Below are 25,188 nucleotides of genomic sequence, written 5' to 3'. Positions count from 1 at the left end.
CGTTACCAAGTATTAAGTAAATTTTCTGATGTCTTAGTCAGTGTCCAGGTCTCACTTGCATACATTGCTGCTGGTCTTCTTATGGTTTTTATATATTGTTTTCTTCGTTTTCCTTGAAATTGTTTTGCTCTTAAGTAAATGATGGGTGCTATAAAATGCTCTGTTGCCTCTTGCCATTCTTTCCTTTATTTCTGTTAGTATGTCATTTTTTTTATCAATTGTACTTCCTAGTTATTTGAAAGTTTGGACGTTTTCAAATTCGTTGTCTTTTATTTTGATATACTGTCCCTCTGTTTGATTGTCTCTTGTCATTACGATGTAGGCCCTACTTGATTTTACTGTCATTGACCTCAAGTCCTGCTGGTCGAGATGCTTCTTCTAGTTGTGTGAAGGCTCTAGCAATGTCAGAGATTTCTTTACCCAATAAGGCAACGTCATTGGCGTAAGCACGGTATAATATTGTAGAGGTTGGCTGTATATCGTCCCTGTTGGTTTTCTCTCCTGAAGTAGTTAGTAATAGTCCCCCTTGTGTTTATGTGTATATTTCTTATAACTCTCAAAGCAATTAGAACAGCAGGACTAAAAAGTACGTACCTATTTAAGCTACAAATCATATATATGTGTATATGAGGTTTTATAATTCCAATGATGGCTAATCATAATTAAATCCATGACCTAATTAATTAAATGAGGATCACTATCATGGACCCCTTTATAAGCATTGTACCTATATCTCATAAACCCTATAATCATTTATTCACGTACTGGTATAGGCCTATAGACTATGTATAGACCATAAACTTTATTTCCCCTTGGTTAGACAAATAATAGAATATGTTTCCTCTGTTTAGGATCCCTCAACTCAGGAAAACATTAAAAACTGGAACAGACACAAAATAGAGCAGTGAGATTCACAGCAAACGAATATTCACATTTGACTAGAGTAACACCTTTAGTAAAAGCACTAAATTTAGAAAGCCTTCTAAAGAAAAGTAGCAATTAGGCCTATACATAAAACACTGAACCATAATAATCTTGAAATAAAAAAAAAACTTAATAAAATATTCAAAAAGACACAAAGATAAAGGCACCTTAAAATTTCTCGTTCATATATGCTAGGACAAGTTTGTACAAATGCTCTTTCTTCCCTAGCGCTATTAGAGCATGGAATGGGTTGCAAGAGCCAGCCAGGAAAACCAATTGTGATTGTAAATGTTATTGTTTTGTCAGGCGTTATTGTAACCCAGTAACCCACATTGCAGACATGTCGGAATAATGCGCTAATTAAGAGATGGGGGTAGGGGGGGGGGATAATTGAATTCCTTTTAGGCCTATATATATGGACGATCTAACATGAATAAAGCAGCATTTAAAAATTTAAACAGACAAGAAATTTAAGTGTTTGTTAGTTTCTACTAGCCTACTATTACATCAATGACTTGGCAGAATTTAAGTCATTGGTTAACAAGCATGACTAGAAAGCATGACGTGTAGGGCGTATATAGTCATCTTCTTATTTTGAAGTAACGTCTGTATCTTGTAAGATAATTAAAAAGTTTTCAAGTCGTCGTAGACCCTTGCGGCGGGATGGAGGTCTTTGATAGATCACTTTGGGAATCGCTAATCTAATTTACTCTTTAGATCTAAATCTATTGATCTAGACTAGAGTCTACTGTTGTTTTTTTCAAGATTAACAGATCGAGAATCTTGATCTAGATAAAGATATACATCTATTCGACGTACGATGTAAAATGCATAATTTGTCTACACTTTTTCTGCCTAACAGCCAGAAGAACAGGGGAGCTAATAAGTTCCACATATAAAAATACTAGACAATAAAAATAAAGTCTAGATCTAGAAAGCTAGAGTTGATAAGATGTAGCAGAATCTAGAAATAGATCTCATCTAGCTCTGCATTTCATTTTTAGATTCGCCTCAAATAGTATATAAGTAGAATATATAACAACTTCAACAAGGACCAAAAATCGTAACAATAAAATGGCAATAGCTCGATTTGTAACGTTGAATTCAGGCTTCAAGATGCCAACCTTAGGTAAGTTTCAGTTCATCAGTTGATTAGGAACCTATATTATTATTATATATTTTTTACAAGATTTTAAATGTATACTAATATTAGTAATATGGTCATTACATATTATTTTCTAAGAGAGTTAAGGAGAAAGTCTAGTTTAGATCTAAACATAATTAATATTATATATTCTAAAATATATTTCTATACAGGGCTTTTTTTTGTACCGGTGCGTACCGGCACCTTTTTGAATTTTCTTGTATTTGAACGTATATTATTAATTTATTAGTAATTAAAAGTTATAAGGCAATCCATCACTGAGTACCGGCACCTATTTTTTTTTTTTTTTTACAAAAAAAAAAGCACTGTATATATATATATATATATATATATATATATGGTCATTGTATTTGATGCCCCTCCCCTCCCCCCCCCCCCCCAAAAAAAAAAAAAAACTCTTGCCAAACTAAGGTGATGAAGAAGAACATTAAACTTAAATAAACCCCAGCTGACAACGGCTTTGTCTGCATTATATGTAACAAAATATGCAGCTCGCAATGCTTTATTAGTAACATTGGTTATAGTGTAATTTTACTTGACAAGATTAATATTGTTATGACCCTGCTTAGCACAGGCACACTGTGACTATTTGATTACTGAATACGGATGAGATGTAGATATAAGAAAAGGAGTATATTGGATTTCTGACTAAGTGGAAAAGAAAAATATTAAAACTTGGGTGGATCTGCTTTATAGTTAGGAAAGGAGCATTGCCAATGGTGGGTTCAGAAATATGATAAACATTGTAGGTTCTCCCTTAGATTTGTTTCATTGGTGTCTGGAAGTGGGATTCTTGGTGACTCAATGTAGAAGTAGAATTTCCCATGGCATTTGTGAAAATGCTTTTGGAACTTGAATTGAAAGAACTTAAACAAAAACTTTGATGGCGAGGATTGAGATGCATAAAAAAGAGCAAAGAAAATCTGGCAAGCTCTGGTAGAGGGTGAGGAGGATCCGGACACCTGTTAATTTGAAATACAGCCTGATGAGCTCCTTGGCCATTTCGATCACATGCAAGAACTGATCAGTACCATGTTGAAACAGCTGGATACAATGCTGAACATGACAAATGAACAATAGGTAACATGTTGAAAATGATAAATGAACCATTATAGACAGATGAAAAAAAACAAGAGGTCTATAATATGACTTAAGCTTTTACTGCTGTAACTACTGATTTACCTGCTAGGAGTATCTCAATCTAAACAGATAGATCGAGACAATGTTACTGTGACCCTTAAAGACTTCTTTCTATCTACCAGTGCCTTCGAGAACTCAAAGCATGAAAGCCAAGAAGACTCTGATGAAGTTTTGGTAGTAAACATTTTAAAAGATCATACTTAGAAGATGAAACAGCATAGTTGAAAGAGCCCTACTATAATCCTAACATTTCAAAATAATTTATAATTTATTTATAATAATTCTTTCATTGCATATAATCTGTGAGAAGACAATCTTAAATTTGCTAATCTTTGACTTAAAAACTCACAAAACATCTTTTCTTAACACAAGAGCTTCACAAAACTAACAAATCCCACTTGTTCTATTTACCAATACTGGTAGTAAAAAAAACAAGTAAAAAAAACAACAACTACCTTACCCTGAATAGAAATCTACATATAATTGCTTTCATTCCAATTTTAACACATTCTAGAATAGAAAATGTAAACTCAACATGAAATTAAACTACTAAAATTGGAGTAATAGATAATAAAAAAGAAATATTAATTTAAAAAGTTAGTATATTAATTGACCAAACCCCAGATCTATAAGTATTTGCAGTCTAGTAAAGGGAAATAAGTAATAAAAAGAAGGATGTCTAAATGTAAAAGATATAAAAACAATATAATTATTTTTCTTCTTCTTCCTCGTTCTCATTTTTATGTTGGAGCATTCCAATGACTTGACCAATATATGAGATGAACTGCACAGTGGTTTCCAAATCAGGGAAATGTCCATATAGTTTTCTTTCTATTGGGGTGTATTGGGGCCAGTGTCTTGTTCAGTGTCTCTTGGTAAAGAGATACTGTTATTGTACAGTAGTTACGCTGATGTTGTCAATTGTAGTCAAACTGAATTTCCATTTGATTGGATCAATACAGTTATCTTATCTTATCTCTAAAGAGTGCAGTTTTGTAGGTCATGGTCAGTATTCTCTGGTGACACTCCACATGGGCATATTTCACTGGTTCCAATTTTGAGCTACTTGTACATAAGTTGTCTCATTATGTTGTGTCCAGTCCTGAGTCGAAAGATTAGATGTTGATCTTGTGGGGATAGCTTATAATAGGCACAACTTTCTAATGATTCGTATGAGAGCTTGTCCATTGCTCATTTATTTTATTCCCTATTAGTTTCTTAATTTCTTCTGGAAATATAATCATGATGTAGGCAATTTCTCATTTTCACTATATTTGAATCCTAAATGTATTTTGATGAATAAGCAAGTTTTACTTTTTTTTTTTCCACAGGATTTGGCACATTCATGTTAAAAGGTGAAAAGTTAAAAGAGGTTCTGGATTATGCTTTATTTTTGGGTTATCGTCATATTGATACAGCTGCTTCTTATGAGAATGAGGAAGAAATTGGACAAGTGTTGTCTGATAGAGTTAATGCTGGAAGACTAAATCGGAAAGATATTTTCATCACTACAAAGGTCCCCCGCACACATTTGAAAAAAGCAGACGTGATTGAAAGTGCCCAAAGTTCTTTGGCCAAACTGAAAACAAGCTATGTAGACATGCTTCTTGTACATCACCCATGGGGCTTCATTAAAAAAGAAAACAATGAAATGCAGTTTGAACATGTGGATCTGCTTGAGACCTGGCAAGGGTTTTCCACACTCTTCAAATCACAAAAAGCACACAGTATTGGTGTCTCTAATTTCACCCTGGAGCAAATAGATAGTATTCTGAAATTTTCTGATGTGCCCCCTGCTAATGTCCAGTTAGAGTGCCACGCTTACTTCTTGCAAAATAAACTAAAAGCATTTTGTGATGAGCACCACATAGCTGTGTCTGCTTATGCCCCCTTGGGTGCTCCTAACAGACCGGCTCCTCATGTTCAAAACAATGAGAATCTGTTGGAAGATCCTCTAATCAAAGAGATTGCAAAAAGCTACAAGAAAACACCTGCACAGGTGCTGCTTAACTTTTTACTTTGCAGAGGGTTTGTTGTTTTACCAAAAAGCGCCAATAAAGACAGGATTAAAGAGAACTTGGATGTCTTAAACTGGACAATGACAACTAAAGACTATGACAAGATAGCTAGTCTTGATAAAGGCATTAGGTTTTTTAGATTTCTTTTTATGAGAGGCCATCCAGACTTTTTTGAGGAAGAAGATTTTTAATAAAGAAAAGTTTAAAACATAAATTCAAACAGAGAATATTCTGTGATGAAAAAATTTTTTAATTAGCTGTTATTGTGGCTTTATAGTAGGTATCTTTTAGTGTTATAAGTGCTTATCATATTTAGTAAAAAAGTAAGTTCCCCTTTCAGACCTTGTGGTCTATAGGGCAGGTGATGTCAAGGTCATTTGTTTCTGCAAAAGTTCCCCCTTTCAGACCAGATGATGTAAAGGTGATCTATTTCTGTGGCCTACGGTTAATGAAGGTGTCATGTGGCCAGAAAAACGACCTACCACCTTTACTTTTCCCCAGGTAATATCAGGTACCCATTAGAGCTGGGTGGACTTAGAGGTACCCAAAGATCCCAGAATTAACAAATCCTAGGATTCGAATCCGGGACCTCTGGTTTGGAAGCCAAGCACTTTACCATTCAGCCACCGCACCTACTATCATATTTAGACTTAACATTATCTTCTGAAAGAAAACATTATTGATCAAAATTAATTAATTAATTAATCATTCTTTTTCCATATCTATATTATCTTTAAAAAATACTTGGCTTTTAGCATTTATCTGGGAAATCTTTTGCTGTATGATCTTGGGTACATACTTTTCATAGTCTTGTTTTATTTCAGCATTATTACATCATATATTATTTAAAATAACTTCCTTTTTTTTTTAACATAGCAACATATTATTAGAGTAATATTTCACAGAACTTCAGTACATAACCTAAAGGCATTATTATTTGTGGAAATGTATTTATCTACTTACTACAATGTGTTACAATGTCATATATATGTACCACTTTGTAGCCTAATTTATAGTAATTTAAGAGGCTATGTATTGATTGGATGTGGGTGAATTTAAAACACACATTTATGCCATATAATAAATTAGAATTTGAAATATTCAATATAGGTAAATATTGACTGTAACAATTTTTCATGCAACAAAGAATCTCCACCCTTCTTTGTCAGAAGACACCCACATTAGCTTTTCAAGAGACTGGCTTTTCCACTCTCACATTGTCCAGGTAATTTTTTTCCCTCTTAAAGTCTCACTTTATGGCTACACAGTATTGAGGAAGGAGTCCTCTAGTTTGATACTCTTATGTAGTTTTTTGCAAGATTTTAGCTTTTGATTTAAATACTGGTGGTAGTAATCTGCAATATAATATAAGGGATTGCCTTTAGAAAAATTATACTTTAAATGTTTCTGTATATGATATGTTGTTGTTTTTTTAATTTAAAAACCTAGTGCTCATTCTCATTTTTAATTCAGAAGGTTACATATCTGCAGATTTGGTGTCATATTTTTTAATGTAAACAAGTTTTTGTCACATACTCATCACTCCACATGCTTGAAGCTTTAAAAAATTTTTCTACAATGAGTGTTTATTACATTACAGATGTGTAGGTACAACGGTAGTGCCAATTTGTTTTGTACCGGTAATTAATTTTATTTATTACATCAGATATTTATTACATTGTATTTGGGTTTCGCAAGTGCATGTGTTATGAATGCAACTAAAGTCTGCTTTAAATGTGGACCATTAAATATGATTGAACTATAAAAGTATAAACACAGATAAGTTTTACTGTACAAGTAAATTGTAAAACAATAAAAGTTTTATATTGATTGCAAATATTTTAAAGTCATGTCTTTACTTTCTTTTAAGAATTTTTTTTCCTATTTGATTTGTGAATCATGTCAGAAAGAAACTCTATAAACAAAGATTTTAACAAAGCAAAATTTAAGGGGACAAAATCCAAGATATTTTGCCATATCTGTTAATAATGAAGGATTAATTTTCCTTGTTGGTATCAAACAAAATAATTAATTACCAGTATTTGTTTCACTAATTTGGTTAATTTATTTTTGGTTCATGTCTTATCTATAAAAAGTTAAGTTTCCCTTTCAGACCTTGCAATCTATTGTTTATATTATTCATGTTTTTGTTCACTTAGCCTCAGATGACGACCTGCAAAGGGGACTAATTCAGCTTATACCACCACTTCAGTGAAGTACAATTTCTTTCTCTTGGTGAGATGCTAAACAAAATAATTAATTACTAATACTAATTATTAATACTAATTAATTACTAATTGGTTAATTTTTGTATGTATTCTTAATTGTGATAATCCATCAGATGATATCAAAATTAGATATCAATATCACACTACAGTGGATCCCTGGACACATTGGCATCATGGGAAATGAAAAGGCAGATAAACTACTAAGGCAGGATCATCTATTGAACAACCACATAGACCTGTTAACTACCTCACCCTAAGGTCAATGTTAGTCAACAATCACAAAGAGGAATGGCTCAACCAATGGGCATCAGGAAACACAAAGAAATGACTATGCCAAACAAACTGGACAGTATTAACTTCCTCCCCCCACAAAGAGCAATCTACAATCTAAGACCATGACACACACCACTATTAAATTACCATCTGAACAAAATAAATTCCACACAACTCCCTCTTTGTAGACACTGCGCACACCCTTTTGAAACCGTAAATCATATCCTCTTTGAATGTCTCTTCCTAATCCACCTTAGGCAGACCCGACTTTCGCTACAGCCCAACATAACCAGCACCCTGTACGGCAGTGCTGAACAACTCAAGAAAACAGCACACTATTTTTCCTTGGCACAGTCTGACAGCTCAACAGCAAAAAGCTGGCTAGAGAAAAGAAGAAGTCTATTCTGGTGTTGTCAGGTAAAAGAAATAATTGAGCAAAAATTCAGCTTGATCCAAGATTGTCTGTGAAAGAAATAATGTGTACAAACTTTTTACCAGACAGACAGAGTGAGTTGATACAAGCTTTGCAAAAATTACTTTAAACAATAAGATAGTTAACTGATCTTTGTAGATCACCTGTGTTGTTGTTTTTTTTAATTAAATATGCTGAAACAAAAACATATACTTAGTAAAATAAAAAGTGTCAAAAAACCTTGCATGAACATCAACAAAGTTCTTATGTAATCTGTTATAACATCAAGAGTTGTGTGAACTATAACAGAGTAGCTAAATACTCAGCAAGCAATTGTCTAAAACATCAGAGAATTCAGTAAGGTTTAATGAGTTCAAATGGTACGTTTTTTTTTTATTACACTCCAAGAAGAAGGGTGTAACTAGAGGCACTGTGCTGCAGTGAAATTGCTCAGACATAAGCTTATGGCATAGTTAGTGCCTGGTACACTTTTTTCCAAAAGAGACAGATGAAGACAATGCCTAGACTGCAGTACCAGTACCTACATTTTAGAGCCAAAGTAAAGCAACCAATAATAGTACAGATGATGAAATGAGATTTTCACTAATCTATATCCAATGTGACAAAATATGGTAATTAATTAATTGGTTAATTTATTTTATTGATTCATGTTTTGTTAGAGGTAATGAATAGTTGTGGCAAGTGGGAGAAATAGTTGTACGAAATTAGTACTAGCCAGATGGAGTGAGTTAATTGATATAATCTTTGAAACAATAGGCTAGTGTTTTAATGCAATGGTCGATATTGCAACTCTCCTTGCAAACAAGTAATTTGAGCCAAAAATAATTTTTCATTACATTTTGTAAAGTTAAAACCCTCCAAAGACCCCTTATTGCTGTCTAAAGGCTGGGGGAGGTGCTCAAGCACATTGGTTTTGTTTTTTTTTACTATTGGGGGGACGTCACGTGCAAAAAGTTTGGGAAACACTGTTCAAGATAAAGAGTTCTAGATCTATATAGATCAGTGTTTGTTTCATTTTGGATTTCTTGGCTCCACAGACCTATATATACATATGGTATAATATATATAGGTCTGCGCTTATAAGCACAAAATAATTGATTTTTCATTTGCGGTTTACAGCAAGAGTTAACCGATAAGTTTGTTTTTTTAATAGATTGGGAGTAAACAAAAAGAAGAAAACTTGATAAATATAAATAAACTTTTAGACATTTTAGTTATAGTCTACATCTAGATCAAGATTTGATCTAAAATCTAGACTAGATCTAGATTTCAAATCTAGAGCTTTAAAAAAGAAATAAAGAAGTCTTGCTTTGGCCCAAAAAGATCTGGTCCATACTGTCCATAGTCCAGTCCATACATTTACATTAAATTATTAAATTTTAAATCTATAAATCTAGACTTCTAGAGTTATTCTAGACTATATTCTATTCTAGAATCTTAGATCTAGAGTTAGAGTCTAGAGTTTAAAAATTAAAGTAAATCTTTTAATCTACTAAATCTTAAACTTAAATGGAAACTCCGATGGTTTTGACAATTTTTGATTAATTTGATATAATTATAATATGTGTTTTGATTTATAGATAATGAATATATGATTCTTTTTTTTTTCTTTGCAAGGCAATAATAACTTAGTATTTGATGTTTTTCCGACGTAATTTTCCTGCGCATCCAAAACAGTCAGACTTTCACCGGGTTTCTTTGTGACGTCACAAATGTGTTTTAATCTATTGACTTATTGTATGACAGAAGCAAAGTTTACATTCTCGTAAAAGAAATATATCTTGGTCTATGCAGTTAGATCTAGGATCTTGTAAGCAAAGAAAAAATGCGTATTAAAAGTAGATTTACATGCTTGACTAACCCTGGCAGTCTGTATTTTCACGCCAGACCACTCAACACACAACAAGCGCTATCGCTTGGTTGTCTTGTCATGACCGACTACTCGTAGTCTCGACTAGCCTTACACTGACCAGTTTGTTCGATTCAGTCAGACACACGATCTATTTACATCTTGGGACAGAGAGAGAGGCTTAGATGAAAATGTTACTCTTTTTCTCGAATTGATTATCCTAATGCTTTTAGATCTATCTATACATGTATATCTATATGTATATATCTATATATCTATCTATCTATCTATATATATATATATATATAACTGTATCATAGCTCTGGACTAGGCCGTCACTAAGCCTAACAGCCTAACAGCTACTGTAAGAATGAAGCGATACGATTGGTCAAATCTAGTTTCTCTTTCAGTATTGTTGTGGGAAGTGACGTATGAACAAACTTAAAACAAAAACTCATAGAACCCCTTTTTTTTTTAGATGTCAAGAATTTACTGACTAATTTATTTAATATGAATGTTTCTAAGCATTAAAATAAAAAATGGTAAAATTTAACTATTACAACTTTTTACGCAGAATTTAAATATGTCATTAACTCAAATTTGAAAAACAATCGGAGTTTCCCTTTAATCTATTACTTAGAATTACTATTATTATTAAATTCTAAATCTAAATCTAGTCTCTAGACTTAGACTCAGTTAGACTCTAGTAAGCACTAAATGAACTAGAATTCTAGATTATTCTACATTTATATTAGTAACATTGTAGACTAGATCTACATTCTATTGATTTATTTGAACTATTCTAGCTCTATACTCTATTCATTGATAATGATATGATTATTATGATAATCATAATTATTATATGACTATCACTGACTAATGAACACTTAGTAAAGTTATGTTGTTATGTAGTATGACTATATATATATACTGACTATAGATTATAGACGATAATATAGATCTAGTAATCTAGTATATAGAATATATTATATATATATATAGATTATATTATTAAGTATGATAAATTATTAAATGATAGTGTCCTACTAGTAGTTTACTTTTATAAATTAGATCTAAAATCTAAAAAAAAAAATAAAGTTCCCCTTCTATAGGTCAGATGATTAAAGATCATCTGTTTTTGTGGCCTACAGTTAACGAGGGTGTCATGTGGCCAGCACAATGACCAACCGCCTTTACTTTTCCCCAACTAATGTCAGGTACCCATTAGCCATTAGAGCTGAGTGGACTCAGAGGCGCCCAGAGGTGCCGAAATTAAAAATCCCAGTCTTAACTAGGATTCAAACCCCAGTTCAGAAGCCAAGTGGTTTATCGCTCAGCCACTGCGTCTCCTTATTAGATCTAGATAATATTAGTAATAATATTTATAATTATATAATATTAATAATACTAATTTATAATTCTATCTAAAATCAAATTCTATATTTTCGACAATATACTATACTAAAACTATAACTTAATATAGTTAAATAGTCAGATCTAGAAATCTAGATTTATTTAATTATAATATAGAGATTCTATTTTGTTTTGAAGGAACGTCTATAACTATTAACTATGACTATAGTCTAGTTGTATATAGATGATTTAAAATTATAAGATAAGAAGATCATGTAGCTCTATTTATTTGGAATTATTTGGAATTAAAGTGATGTAAATCTGTATATATATAGATCTAGAATATATAATATATAGATCTAGATATGATATGTGTAGTTTAGTTCTATAACTAAAATGAATTTAATCTAGAATCTAGATCTATATATGTAAATAATTTATCTAAACTATTCTAAACAAAGTCTGCTTTTCTAGATATCTATTCTATATAATATTATGTGTATAATTTCTAATTTCAGATTTATAAATTATTATTATATATATATATATATATATAATAATAATAGTAACAGCGTAGTGTGGCTTGTCAAGGCTAGTAGTTAGATATAGTACAGTTGCAGTACTACTAGAACTATCATCTAGATCTAGTAGTTGAAGTCTTCATCTAGACTACTCTTGTTTACTAAAGTCTAAAAAAAACTAAGAAAATTCTAGTTGTGATAAAATGACAATATTCACTTTTTATTTGTTTGATCGAAACGGTACATGTCTATATTATGCTGAATGGAATAGAAAAAAACAACTGACAATGAGCAAGGATGAGGTAACTTATTTTTTCTGAATTGGTATGTTAAGTACAATTATTAGTTAAGATTTTAGAAGAAAGACAACACTTAGAAGAAAGACCCAATTGCTAAAGGTTTGGTGCAAGCTTTTAGTTTTGAATGTATAGCTCTGTATTGGTTGAACCTATGAAAAAATGAAAGTTTCTAGATTGATAATCAACAGAAACTTTTTTTCCTTTTAAGGGTCAAAAAACAATATATATTTATTTTCTTTTTACACCAGCTTAAGACGCTCAATATGTTGTCCCCTTATCCCATGCTCCATTTTTCCCCTCTCAGCTTGTGATGGATGTCAGGCCGATCCCATTGGTTAGATCAGTTGTACCTGTGACTGGTTTCATCCTCTCTTTCACTCTCTAGATGACATTGTTTTGTGTGAATACATAATTGTAGTGTACTTAGTCCAAATGCATTTCATCCAGGCTATTCTCTCCCCCTTTCCAATCTTGGGTCAGGTTGAAACATGGCACTATTGTTCATTGTTGACAACAACACATGAATCAATAAAAAAAATTAACCAATTAATTAATTAGTCATAATTAATTAATTTTGTTTTATTAAATATAGAAACTGTACTAAGCTAAGGGGAGAAAAGCCTTGTGTAGAGAATTATGTCATTCGCTGAAAATTTTAAACTATATATATATACTTTTTTTTTACATTATAAAATTTTCTATTTTTATAATTACTTGAATAGCTTAGCGGCTAACAAGTCTGGCTTACATGATGGAGGCTTGAGACCGCAAGTTTAAATTAAAGCTTGAGCAATTTAAAAAAAAAGAAATAGCAGCACTAAGCATCTTATAAGATGCATGAAAGTTGCGCTAAACAAAAACAATTCATACAAATATTTCCAATCACACATATTCATTATTGTTTGTCTATATCTATTAAAAAGTGATTGGTTCAAAATAATTAATGCTATTTCACTCAATATAAGCTTTGTTTGTTTTATTTTTAAAGTACTTTTTTTATATTTTACTTGTTTTAAAAGTGTTTAATGTTGTTTTTTCTTGTGTCCTTCTTTGTAAAAATTTGTGTTTCTTTTTGCCCTCCTCGGGGTAACCTGGTAACCCTATCCCAGATAGATCTGCACATTATCATAGAATTCAAATAATAAATCCACATAGTAATATAAAACACAATGAACACTGTAAACAAACTGGACTCCACTGAACTGAACTTTGTTATCTCTCTATTTATACTGTAACTAGACTTACTTTTCAAAACATCTAAACACACATACCTCTCAGAGTCTGGAATAAAATGAAACTTTAATTATCTTTCTTGAATTATTTAGCTTAACTGTGATATTTGTCAAAAAAAAGGCAATTTTTTTAAAATGTTAATGTATGTTCAGAAGTTAAACAGATTTTTATGATATTCTGAAAGCATGCACTTCTGTTTTAAAAATAAATATGCATATTGTATGCACCTTATTACAGACCTTGCACTCTTTAAGGCAGATGATGTAAAAGTAATCTGTTTCTTTGACTGACAGCTAATGAGTGTCATGTGGCTAGCACAGAAACCAACCACCTTTACTTTCTACTTCTAATGTCAGCTACCCTTTAGAGTAGGTTATAGACTCAGCAGCATCTTTAAAACCCAGAAATTGAAAAGGACCCTGGGTTCAAAAAGCCAAGTACTTTGGTGCTCAGCCGCCATGCCCCTCATATTGTATGCATAACACTTTGCAAAGAAAAAATAGAAATTTAATTGGCAGTTTGAGACAGTGTGTTTGTGTTTATGTACATTTCATGACTATGACTGACTGGCAGGTGCTACCCACAGTTTTGTATGTAGTTCATATTATCTATGAACTTACCCATTAAACTGTTGTTTGTAAAGTAAGTAAAAGTTACACTTTCAGACCTTGCGATCTATAGGGCAGATAATGTTAAGATCATCTGTTTCTTTGGCCAATGGTTATATAGTTTACAGCATCTTTTTTTTTTCTTTCAGGAATTCAAGCTGATGTATGGAATGTTGTTTTCTATCAAGTCATTTGCTAGTAGACTTTCACCAACAGACATGTATCCTTTTTCAGAGTTAAAGTTTAACTTCACTTTTAGAATTGATGATGGTATGATCACAGACGTCTTCAAGCATCTACCCCAAAGAAGATTTTTAAAAAAGTTCCCCTTTCAGACATTGCTACCTATAGGGCAGATGATGTAAAAGTCTTCTGTTTTTATGACTGTCAGTAAACAAGGGTGTTAAATGGCCATCACAGCAACAAACTGCATTTACTTTCCTCAACTAATGTACCCAATAGAGTTGGGTGGACTCTGGGGTAATATTTTTACCCCTAAATTCAAAATCTATTCTTAGAGATTTAAATCCTAGACCCCTTGGTTCAGAAGCCAAGCACTTTACCACTCAGTCACCACACCCCCAGAAAGAAAGAAGATGAAAACAAATCTAAAAAAGTTTACATTTTGTGTTCCACTTTGCTCTAATTTCATTCAGTTTTAAGTTTTCTTTTACAATTGGTCTCCAGGTTATAAAACATACAAGCTAAATTGAAATGGCATTTCTAAAATTCCAATAAAGCTAGGCATTTAAAACTTTTCATAAATCTATCTTTTGATAATAAACTAATAATATTGTTAATCTCTGTTTTCAAATACATTATTTTTATTAACTAATTCAATTAGGAAAGAAGGTTTTTTGAATTTCACCACAAGCAAGTACAAACTTCATTTCTTTGAGACACCTAGTGGTCTGAAATTGATATTGAACACAGACTTGTCTGTTGGAAATATGAAAGATGTTTTACAACAGATATTTAGTTCTGTGAGTTTGCATTTTTTATTCCTTTTGTTAGTGTAAGTAAACCACAAACATTCCTAAGGATACTCCAAAGAATGTTCCATAATGGTATCAAATGAAGAAAACAGAATATTTTCTGTGTTTCTTATATAAGGTCAAATATGAAATGTCTAATTTGTTGGGTATGCTAGAAAAAAAAAGGTTAATAAAATAATTGATAAAACTAAAAGTATTGAAAAAAAGTAGAAACATAACTAATAACTTATTCATTGTGTAGCATATCTAGGCTTTCTATAGAATAACTAGATGTACCAATGATTCATTTTAGATTTTAAAAGATTTAAAGATATTTATATATCTAAATAAAATATAGATAAAAGAGAAAAAGAAATACAAAACGAACAACAGGATATCTTGAGTTACCTTATGTCATCATACTGTTATGATTCTCACTATCCAGGCTCTCTGCAAACACTGCTCAACCCAACAACCAACTTAAGAACTTGACAACAAAAGTTCCAAAATAATGTGATACTTTACTAATAAATCAACTGCACATTTGGCTACATGATTCAGTGACTACAAATACTGTACTCGACTTAACTAGTTTCTCTCTGTCTCATCCTGGACTCGTACTGCTTAATTTGAGGACTCGCTCTACTGAACTGACTTCACTTTAGACTAACAGTACCGGACTGACTCGTCTTTGACACATTCTGTCTCTTTATATTGGGTCCCCGAAGACCTTCTTGAAGGTGTTAGAAATAACCATAACATGGGTGTTATTCACATGTAATGTTCATATCAGCCCACGCTGACCTATGTTGCATGTATCAGTTGATTGCACACACATTTAACTCTATCACCACTACGATTGTAACATAACTCATCCATTTTTCAGATTATCAAATCATTCTTTAAAGTAACTAATTATATTTTAAAATAATAATACACATCAGTAAGAATTTTTTTTTCTTCAAGTTTGTTCTAACTATTCTAGAAATAGAAACATTTAAAAAGCATAATATAAACATTTGGCATACTTAGCATGCAAAACTGTCAGATGAGAAGTACAAATTAATTCATAATATTCTATGTATAAGTCTTACTATTTGAAAATAATTTGTGTTATTTTCTTCTAAAAACAAATACAAAAAAATCAAAATAATAATGTTAAAATAAGTTGCTATAATTTATATAATGAAAGATTAATTTTAAAAATATTTCTATAAAGTCAAGCAAAAAATGTCTTGATTCTTCTACCACGTTCTGATTCTTTCAGCTATATAGCTTGTAGTTTCTTTTTTATTATACTTTCAAACTCTTCTTTGGTCTTTACTTTTACTTTTGCTTCTTGAAAAATATCTTTGGGGTCAATAAAACTTTGTCAGACCCACTTGAGGTTCCCAGCACACTCTAAGAAGTAAAAATAAAGGATAATACCTCACAAATTATAAAGTAAAACAGGATAAATTAAACTTGAAATGATTTTTTACATCAGTTCTTCATTCACTCAAACAAAGAATGGAGAATCTAGTTCACTTTATCAGGACAAGACTTAAAAAGTCAATTAGATGCATCTGAAGGCAAGAATTAAATCAGAAAACATTGAATCATAATTTTTAACAGCATTAGTTTCTTCTAGCTTAGCTCACTGACAAGTAAAGTAGTTATATTTGGATACAAGTTCTTTCAGAATTCTTTCTCAATGGCTAATCAGCAGCGTGAATTGTGTCAAATATTTCAGACATCAAATTGGAAGACACTGAAGCCTTATTGAACAAATAAATGCTTGTATTTATACTATCATTATACTCAAACATCTCAGTAATTAATTGATCAAGTTCTGTTCATGAGGTTCAGGGGTTCTCAACCTGTAGGTCGAAACCCCGTTGGGGGTCGATTGACAATTTGCCAGGGGTCGCCTAAGACCATCGAAAAAATAGATTGTTATTGTCTATTCTTCAGTTGCTGTATGTATGTGCGGGGGGGGGGGGGGGGTCGTGGCAGAGTGGGGGGGTTTTAAAAGGGGTCGCCTAAAAGGTTAAGAACCGCTGATGTAGTTCCTTCTTAGTTGTCATATTAACATTGGAACATCATTCTCTTGTTCTTGTTTTCATCTTTTGTGCCAACAATTTACCCAGCACTTTAAATTAGAAGCTTGTATTTCTTCATCTCAAGAGTTGAGTCAAAGACTCAATAGAAGCTCCCCTCTATCAGCCATTTAGAACAACTTTTCTATCTGGGAGGGATCCAAACAGACATAAATTTGTTACATCCCTTTAACTGGTAACAATAGCTAATTTTTCAAACTTTTTTGGGTTACAGGTGATGCTGAAGGCAAGCACACGGGGTAACTCCCCCATATGTCTTCTCTATACCATATCAGCCATGTGGGTGTCCACCATAACACATCTCCTTGAGGAATCGTGTGTGGATGGTAACATTGTTGTAGGGCCTCTCTCCCATCCTTTCCAGAGCAATAGATTCAGTCCTAAGGCATCTCAACATGGGTTCTGTTTTGATTTCCCTATTGCCCTAATAGTCTCCTCTAATGACTGTTTCCACCACATTGTAGCTGAGACACATTGCCTGGGATAAAATTGTATTTAAAACTCCACGCTCCCACTTTGCCTGAAAGCATCAATACATTAATTGTATTGACATTCTTCCTTTCTTTCAATGTCAGATCTATGTGGAGTATGTTGTTAAGAATCCACTTTGTCAACTGGACCAGCCCATCACAAGTGAACTCTTCAAATACAAGCTGGACGAGTATGTCAAAAGCTTATCTGCGTTCCAAACATCTAAGACAGCATCTTAAAGTTACATTGGTATAAACTCATCTGGCATAGACATCACTGAGCCATATAATGTAATGTGCATTCTTTTGTTTGAATAGCAAGCTATGTAACTTTTCATAGCAACATTTGAATGTAGTTTTGTAATGTTATCTTTGTGGGATCATGTTGCTCTAGTTTTAAAATTTTATGATTATATTAAATTATGATGACATTAAATTATGATTACATTAAATGAATGTTCTAGAACACCTTAAAAAATACCTATGAAGTCTCAAAAGCAACTGTCAGCAAGGTTTGGAAATGAAATATCTAATCGTGAAATAGCTAGATTTGTTAGATATGCATATTAATTTTTTTTTAAATTATTATTATTATGACTATTTTAATCTAGTTGTAATATCACTAGTCTAATAGTAATAAAACTAACTGGCTGATATGCTCATCATGTACTCATTTAGCCTCCATCCTTGCTTTGGTTTTGTATTTTTTGTATGATGTTAGTGTTTAAGTGTCACAGCTAACACTCACAAACTCCATTCTGATAATACTTTGCATATACGTAAAGAGAGGTAGGTCTATTTCCAAACCAAGTCATTAAGCATTGATTATCCCTAAGACTGGCCACTTGCTTAAGATCTGCAGTCAGTGTTCTGGTACTGCAGTTAGAAAACCCCCCACTAACTTTTGTTTTTCAATTAACATTTCCAGATTGTTATCTTGTAACAAACGCACATGGGTGTATTTAAGTATCAGAATATAGTGCATTAAGAACACACACACATGAAGCATGCATATTTACTTTTGTATTTGTTGTATGTACTCCAATTAACATTGTAATGTAAACATGAAACATGCAGGATTAGCTAACTTAGAGCTAAATCAATTGGCTTTTGTTTTTGTGTAAAAATTTATTTAGACAAATTTTGTTATTACTGTATGAAATAAATTTTGTAATTTTTTTGTTTTGTCCTGTTTTGTATGCAAGTATAACTGCATATAATATGAAAACATTGTTTTTCATGCCTATATTCATGTGTCTTTGATTTTGTCTTACGGTTGACATCATACATTTTATAGAAAGGAAAAACGTGAAAATAAAATAATGATTACCTATTTTGTGTTATAAAATGGTATGTTGATGTTTGGTGTGAAATGTAAATACTTTGAATAAATTTAATGAAAGATGGATTTGTAGAATATTTAGGACCTATGTGAGTGCATTACCAACTTGTGACAGCTTTAAGTGTTGAAATGCTGAAAATGAAATTAATTCTTCTTACTTGCGTTTATCTTTTTTTTTTTTCATAGGCACAATATAATACAGTGTATTTATTCAAGATTTAGGCCGTAGCACAACATACGTCATTGTTCTAAGAATTGAGTCGAATATCTTGGAACTCAAGGCACATGGAAGCTCCCCTCCAGTGGCTGTCAGGCTCTCAATATGTTCAGGTTAAAGGCGACATCGAAGGCCGAGCAAACAAGAAAACTCACACTGTAACGGTACTCATTTTTTGTACCACTATCAGTACCACATCAGCCGCGCGGGGGGTCCGCTATACAATGGCTCCTTGAGGAGCGGTGTGTCGATTGTGACAGTTGGTCGGTCTACATTTCTCTACACCATGAGAAAAGGTGGATAACCGAAGAGAACTACAAATAGTTTTTAAAAAAGAGTTATTCCCCTCTGTGTTTTCGCTGAAATCATCGATAACTAAATAATTAAATTAATAATTAAACTTGTTAGGTGCAGTACCGTACTCGCATTGCTCATTCCCTGACATGTGTTTAATTAAAGGGAGCTTGTATGTAATGCTTATAGCAATTCTTCGTGCACCATCGGGAATGAGTGGGGAAATAATTAGGCATCGGTTGTTGTTTTTTAAGTGAAGAAAAATATTTCATAGTTTTCCTTATCAAGAGTTTTTTTTGTTTTTTGTTTTTTTAACTTATTTCAAATGTACTGAACAACGGGAGTGCAAACTGTGTGAAGAGAAAACAACAAACAGGCAACATGAAGACTGGCATGTTAGATTTATAGCGTACTAATTATTTCAGCAGTGATATAAGGCCAGTATATGTCCATCGAAATGGCGAAACACACGTATAAAACATGTTTAACAGAAAATGTAACATACAGTAGGCTTATATATGCACATAGTAAACATTCTCGCCCTTACCCAATTTCCAACCCAACCGTAGGCCACGCGTCTATGCGCCGTCATATTTGAATGCATAAAGAAGCAGGCGATCAAACAAAAGAAAGATTTGCTGAATCACGCCAAGCACTTCACACCGACCCACTTGTAACGTTAGGTCAGACGATGTGCTATGCATCATAAATCCGCCTTGCTGGATCATATTTCTACTACTTGTAGCAACGAGAACGTCATTCAAGTCTCTTTGTGATTCTCCACCTGGAATTTCAGTCCCGCGCCCGATCTATTTCACGGCATTCACAATGGTCATATTCATTCTATGGGATTCCGGCAGCGCACGTATAACGGTCTTTCTCTCTCTCTCTCTCTCCCTCTCTCTCTCTGTATGATACATCTTTGAATATCCTTGTTTCAGTTTCTACATTTTTCAATACTGGTCCTTTCCATTTTTTTTTAAATCCATAACTATAACCAGTGATGTGCAAACTATGACCCGTGGGCCATATCCGATTTATGACTCATGAAGCAGTGCTATCCGGTCCCTTGAAACTTCTTCCCACAATGCCACTGAAGCCGCAGAGTATCGGCTCATTTTGGATTTATATAGTAGTAGCCGGACACGACACTCGGCCAGTTTGTGTATCACAGATCTTAGTGCATTGGATTTTGATCTAAGTCAAACATGGCGAGATGTTCCCTAAACACTTCTAAATTTTCTTACGAAAATGAAAGTAGTCGATGAAATGGGGTTTAACCCCCATATTCATAGCTAATTTAAAATACAGTTAAAATGGGTTTACCCGATTTCTTAAAACGTTTCATTCTTCAATAGAGATAAATTTAGGATTTTAAAAATGTTGTGGGAGAGAGGCCAAGTGCGCTTGAACTAGGCTTGGCTTGGCTACCTAGAAGGGGGCTCGAGGTTCGACACCCGACTCGGGCAGAGTTGTGTTTACTGAGCGCCTAAAGGCAGCACGGAAAACCAACTCCTATATGTCCCCTCCCTCCCACTGGTCCACAAATGTGATTGGACCAAAAGCGCTCTGAGCATGCTATAAGCATGAAAGTAGCGCTATATAAAAGCTATAATAATAATAATTTAACATACACACGGTCTGTGCCGTGATCTAAGGAACATTCTTATATTATAATTGCACGTTACTTTATCAATGAAGATGATTATGCCAAATTACATCAAGATTGATCAGACGGTTTTGATTTCTATAAGTATGATACATACATATTATTATCAACACATATACATACTCTTTAAATTGTGCTTTATATATAAGATGTCAGTGGCGTAGCAAGGATCCGTAAGGTTGTTATTGCCGGTAGTGGTAATGGAAATAAGCATTCCAATACGTACCTATAAAAATGCTTCCAATGGCATGCGTCTGTCGACCAGTCCAACTCCTGACCTTCACGAGTGACTCGGATATCGGGTCCGTAGAAACTGTTATCACTGACAGGACAAGGGGCAAATGTGAGTAACTGGAGCCTAAGTAAGCTTCGGGTAGGAGCTAGACCAATCGATATAGATCGAAGGCCTGAAAACTGACCTGCAACGTCACAACCTGTGGGCAGTTTAGACCAATAGCTTGTTGCCACGTCATAAAGACCTGTGACGTCAGTGTTCAGGCATTCGACAACGAATGGTGTCGGTATGAGGGGCTTGTTAATATTGGCTGGCTACATTCCTTAGAAAAGGAAAACTCTAAATTTAAACCTCTGTCGCGCTGGTCACTGGCTCTCTTTCCTGTCTCCTAGCCCTCCCGGTGGCTGCGGGGGAGGATCACAGCGATAGAAGAGGCAGTCGGCGCAGTATTGCCGATGTTTTGAAGCTGTCGTTTTTATGCATTGGATGCCCTCGCATTGCCGCGTGAGGTGTAATGAGACGGCAGTTCTCTCAAGAGAGGGTGCGTTGGCAGCTACGAATATCTTTTCATTGTTTCTGATTTCCACAATTTAAGGTCTCCTATGACCTTAGTTCGTATATTGACCATTACAAATGTAATAGGTCTCTTTATATATATAGGCCTATTAAGAAAATAAAACTGCTATTGTAATTTAATTTCATCTTCACTCCTGTCATTGAAACCTGTTTCTTTTGCCTGCATTGCTTACCAAACTACATACACATAGGAGCCGCCTATGTTGGTGTTTCATTCAAACTCTGTTAACTTTTTTAAAAAATACAAGTATTTAGTTGAAGTGGAATTTTATAACACACATGTCAATGTTCAGTGACCTATGCTCTATCCGCATGTCTCCCGTTAAATAGAGTCCGACTTGAAAAATAGTTGAATGGTTGCCAATTGGGTTTCATTTTAATGACTTGAGTCTGTTGTGTGTGTGTGTGTGTTGATTTGCGGGGGTGGAAGAAAGAAAGAGAGAGAGAGAGAGAAATAAAACAACAAAGTTGTGAAAGAAAGTGGGGCATTACAGTAAGGCCATCTCTCTATCAGTATTATTAAAGTAAACCCTTCTCTCGTCATGCATAAATGTAAACACAATAGTACCGAACAAACTGGCATGGGGCCTACATGGCCTACACGACAGAGCAGTGAGATTCATAACAAACGAATATTCCCATTTGACTAGAGTAACACCTTTAGTATAATCACTAAATTTAGAAGACTTAAAAGTAAAGTAGCAATAATAAATAAAACTCTGAACCATAATGTTCAAATCATGGGCGGAGCAAGACCCCCCCCCCCCACCTTGGGGGAATCGGAAATTAGTGATTTTTTTTAATTTTTTGCTTTGATTCTGTTTATTTTAGGTGATATTTTAATACTAAACCATCACTTGCCCCAGTGCAGCCACGGGGATATTGAGTTTAAAAACCCCTACCAGGAGGTTTTGCAGTCAAATCCCCCTCTTCTATACCCCCCCCCCAAATAAAAAAGAAAGAAAGAAGGGGCCTATAGCTAAGGAAGATTTTGATTTTAAAACCCCTCCTCCATTTACGATAAAACCCCCTCTTCAATATAAGACTACCCATACATCAGTCACCAGATTCTATGAGCGTAGCCCAAAGTGGTTTTGTGTTTAAAACCCCCTCCAGCGGGGTTTAAATCTAAAAAATACCTCTGCAATATAAAAAAAAGCAAATTACACACTCAAAATGCTATGATCGTAGCCGTAGGGGATTTCGAGTTGAACCCCCCCCCCCCCCTTTCAGCGGGGTTTGAAGCTTAAAAATACATCTTCAATAAAAAAAAAAAGCAAATTACACACTCAAAAATCTATGAGCGTATCAAAGGAGGTTTGAGTTTAAACCCCCCTTCAGCAGGATTTGAAGCTAAAAGATACCTAATCAATAAAAAAAAAAATTACCCCCCCCCGAAAAAAAATCCTGGCTACGCCCATGCTTCAAATAAAAAACAAAACCCAATAAAATACTCAGAGAGACACAAAGATAAAGGCACATTCCTCATTCCATATGCTAGGACAAATTTGTTCAAATTCTCCTTCTTCCCTAGTGCTATTAGAGCATGGAATGGGTTGCCTGAGCCAGGGCAACCAGTGACTCGGCAGAATTAAAGTCATTGGTTAACATGCATGACTGAATGCATGACGCGTAGGACGTAGGCTAATCATTTTCTTTTTTGAAGTAACGTCTGTATTTTATAAGATAAGACAGAGGTATAGAGCCTATAACAGCAACATGCTTAAACAACATCTTTTACTGAACTGGTTTTGCACTGCAAGTGGAAATAAACAATCGATTTTTATGAAATATGCGTTACATCTTCGTCTTCCAGTATACATATAGAAATCTGTTGACTTGTCTCGATGTGATTACAATAGTTTACGAATGTCTGTTTGGGATACATCTTTTAAAAAATAGGTTTTTAAGTCGTTTTCCTATACTGGTCCTTTCCATTTTGTTGAATTTATCCATAACTCTGAATCAGCTGACGCCCAAATTGTGGCCCGCGGGCCATATCCGGCCCGTGACTGGGTGCTGTTCGGCCCCTTAAAACTTCTTCTTCCGGTGCTCAATAAAGCCACAAAAGATTGGTTCCATAATATTGGACTCAACATTTTCTTGCGCTGATGCGACCAGAGATACATGTTTCTAGTATGTAGTTGGTCCATATGATAAGCCATCCCCAGACCACCAATCTGGCAAGTGATGAGTATCATTCCACATCTGAGTTTCAACTTGTAAAGATGATAGGTCTACTTTTGGACTTATATTTGAAGTATTATATCAATCAGACACACACAAAAAAACAACAACACTGTAACCAAATTTACATTTTAATTTTAGTAAGCCAATAAAATTATCTTAGAATTAGCCAACAGAGAAAACAAAACTATACATACAAATGGGCACGTGCGTGAGGGCTGCTGGATTAGCGAGTAAAATGGTCAAGGAGATAACAAACATTTGGAGTTGTTTTACTTGCCATATAGCTAGGCTACTAGGCTAGATTAAGTGTAAACAATTATATACTAGCACACATAATCTGCAGAGAAATATTTGGTATCTATTATATATTTGTAAAATAAGCTGACACACTGATTGATCAAAGAATCTCTTAAACCAGGGGTGGCCAACCTTTTGGTTCTATGCGCCAAATATTTTTTACTTCTGATTCAGGTGCGCTACTTAAATGTTTACGTTTCATTCCATGAAAGTATGGTCATTTTTACATATTTGATTCGTTATACACATTTGTGTACAGAAGATGAGAGAATTTAAAAAAATAAATACATAAACTTTACCCATTAAGTGTGTCTTTGTTAACATTTTTAGTTTGCATGCATAATCTTTATTTTTTTTCCCAGTATGATCCATAGACTAATTATAATTTTTGAACACTGATAGCAGTTTTAAATTTAATAAAATATAAACAAAAAGGTCAAATATTTTTCGATCTGCAATACTTACACATACTAAATCTGTAATATTAAGAGTTAATTTTGTGAACCCAGTTTGTTTTTGATCATATTCATGAATGAAAATCCTTGCTGGCATCAGTAGGCCAAGGCCTATCTGACAGGCCTAAGCAAGATTACAGTTCCAGTAACTCTACCAGTCATTGGCGGCTTAGTTTACTTTAGTTAACTTTAAATTAATTGTTTTCTAGACGTAACTTTGCTTCTTCAAGTATATCTGACCATCTGGTTTTTCATTAGAGTGATTTAAGGCCAATAAGATCGTTAAAAATGGTGAAATTATCAGCATTTTTCTAATAACGAAAAGC

At 33.6% G+C, this 25,188-nt stretch overlaps 2 protein-coding genes across 2 annotated transcripts; both read left to right on the top strand.

Annotated features, from left to right (window-relative positions):
• The first annotated feature begins 1,440 nt into the window (after positions 1-1,440).
• LOC106057195 (aldo-keto reductase family 1 member A1-like) lies at positions 1,441-7,086 on the top strand. The gene is made up of 2 exons (XM_013214296.2): positions 1,441-2,053; positions 4,561-7,086. The coding sequence occupies exons 1-2, from the start codon at positions 1,999-2,001 to the stop codon at positions 5,436-5,438; spliced, it is 933 nt and encodes a 310-aa protein (XP_013069750.2). The 5' UTR covers positions 1,441-1,998; the 3' UTR covers positions 5,439-7,086.
• A 2,215-nt stretch (positions 7,087-9,301) lies between these two features.
• Positions 9,302-18,920, top strand: LOC106057180 (trafficking protein particle complex subunit 1-like). Its single transcript, XM_056012533.1, has 5 exons — positions 9,302-9,656; positions 11,902-12,206; positions 14,194-14,264; positions 14,889-15,027; positions 17,693-18,920. Exons 2-5 carry the CDS (start codon positions 12,108-12,110, stop codon positions 17,825-17,827), a joined length of 444 nt encoding a protein of 147 aa, XP_055868508.1. The 5' UTR covers positions 9,302-9,656; positions 11,902-12,107; the 3' UTR covers positions 17,828-18,920.
• The last annotated feature ends 6,268 nt before the right edge of the window (positions 18,921-25,188 follow it).

The sequence above is a fragment of the Biomphalaria glabrata genome, chromosome 15, assembly GCF_947242115.1.
Source record: "Biomphalaria glabrata chromosome 15, xgBioGlab47.1, whole genome shotgun sequence".
NCBI lineage: Eukaryota > Metazoa > Mollusca > Gastropoda > Planorbidae > Biomphalaria > Biomphalaria glabrata.
Note: the sequence above shows the minus strand (reverse complement) of the source record. Positions and strands in the feature narration are given on the sequence as shown.

Bases quoted from the DNA above. Each gene is read 5' to 3' on its own strand.
- LOC106057195 (XM_013214296.2), top strand. From the start codon at position 1,999: ATGGCAATAGCTCGATTTGTAACGTTGAATTCAGGCTTCAAGATGCCA. The intron at 2,054-4,560 runs GTAAGTTTCAGT...TTTTTTCCACAG, and splicing joins CTTCAAGATGCCAACCTTAG to GATTTGGCACATTCATGTTA.
- LOC106057180 (XM_056012533.1), top strand. From the start codon at position 12,108: ATGACAATATTCACTTTTTATTTGTTTGATCGAAACGGTACATGTCTA. The intron at 12,207-14,193 runs GTAACTTATTTT...TTTTTCTTTCAG, and splicing joins TGACAATGAGCAAGGATGAG to GAATTCAAGCTGATGTATGG. The intron at 15,028-17,692 runs GTGAGTTTGCAT...TTTCAATGTCAG, and splicing joins TACAACAGATATTTAGTTCT to ATCTATGTGGAGTATGTTGT.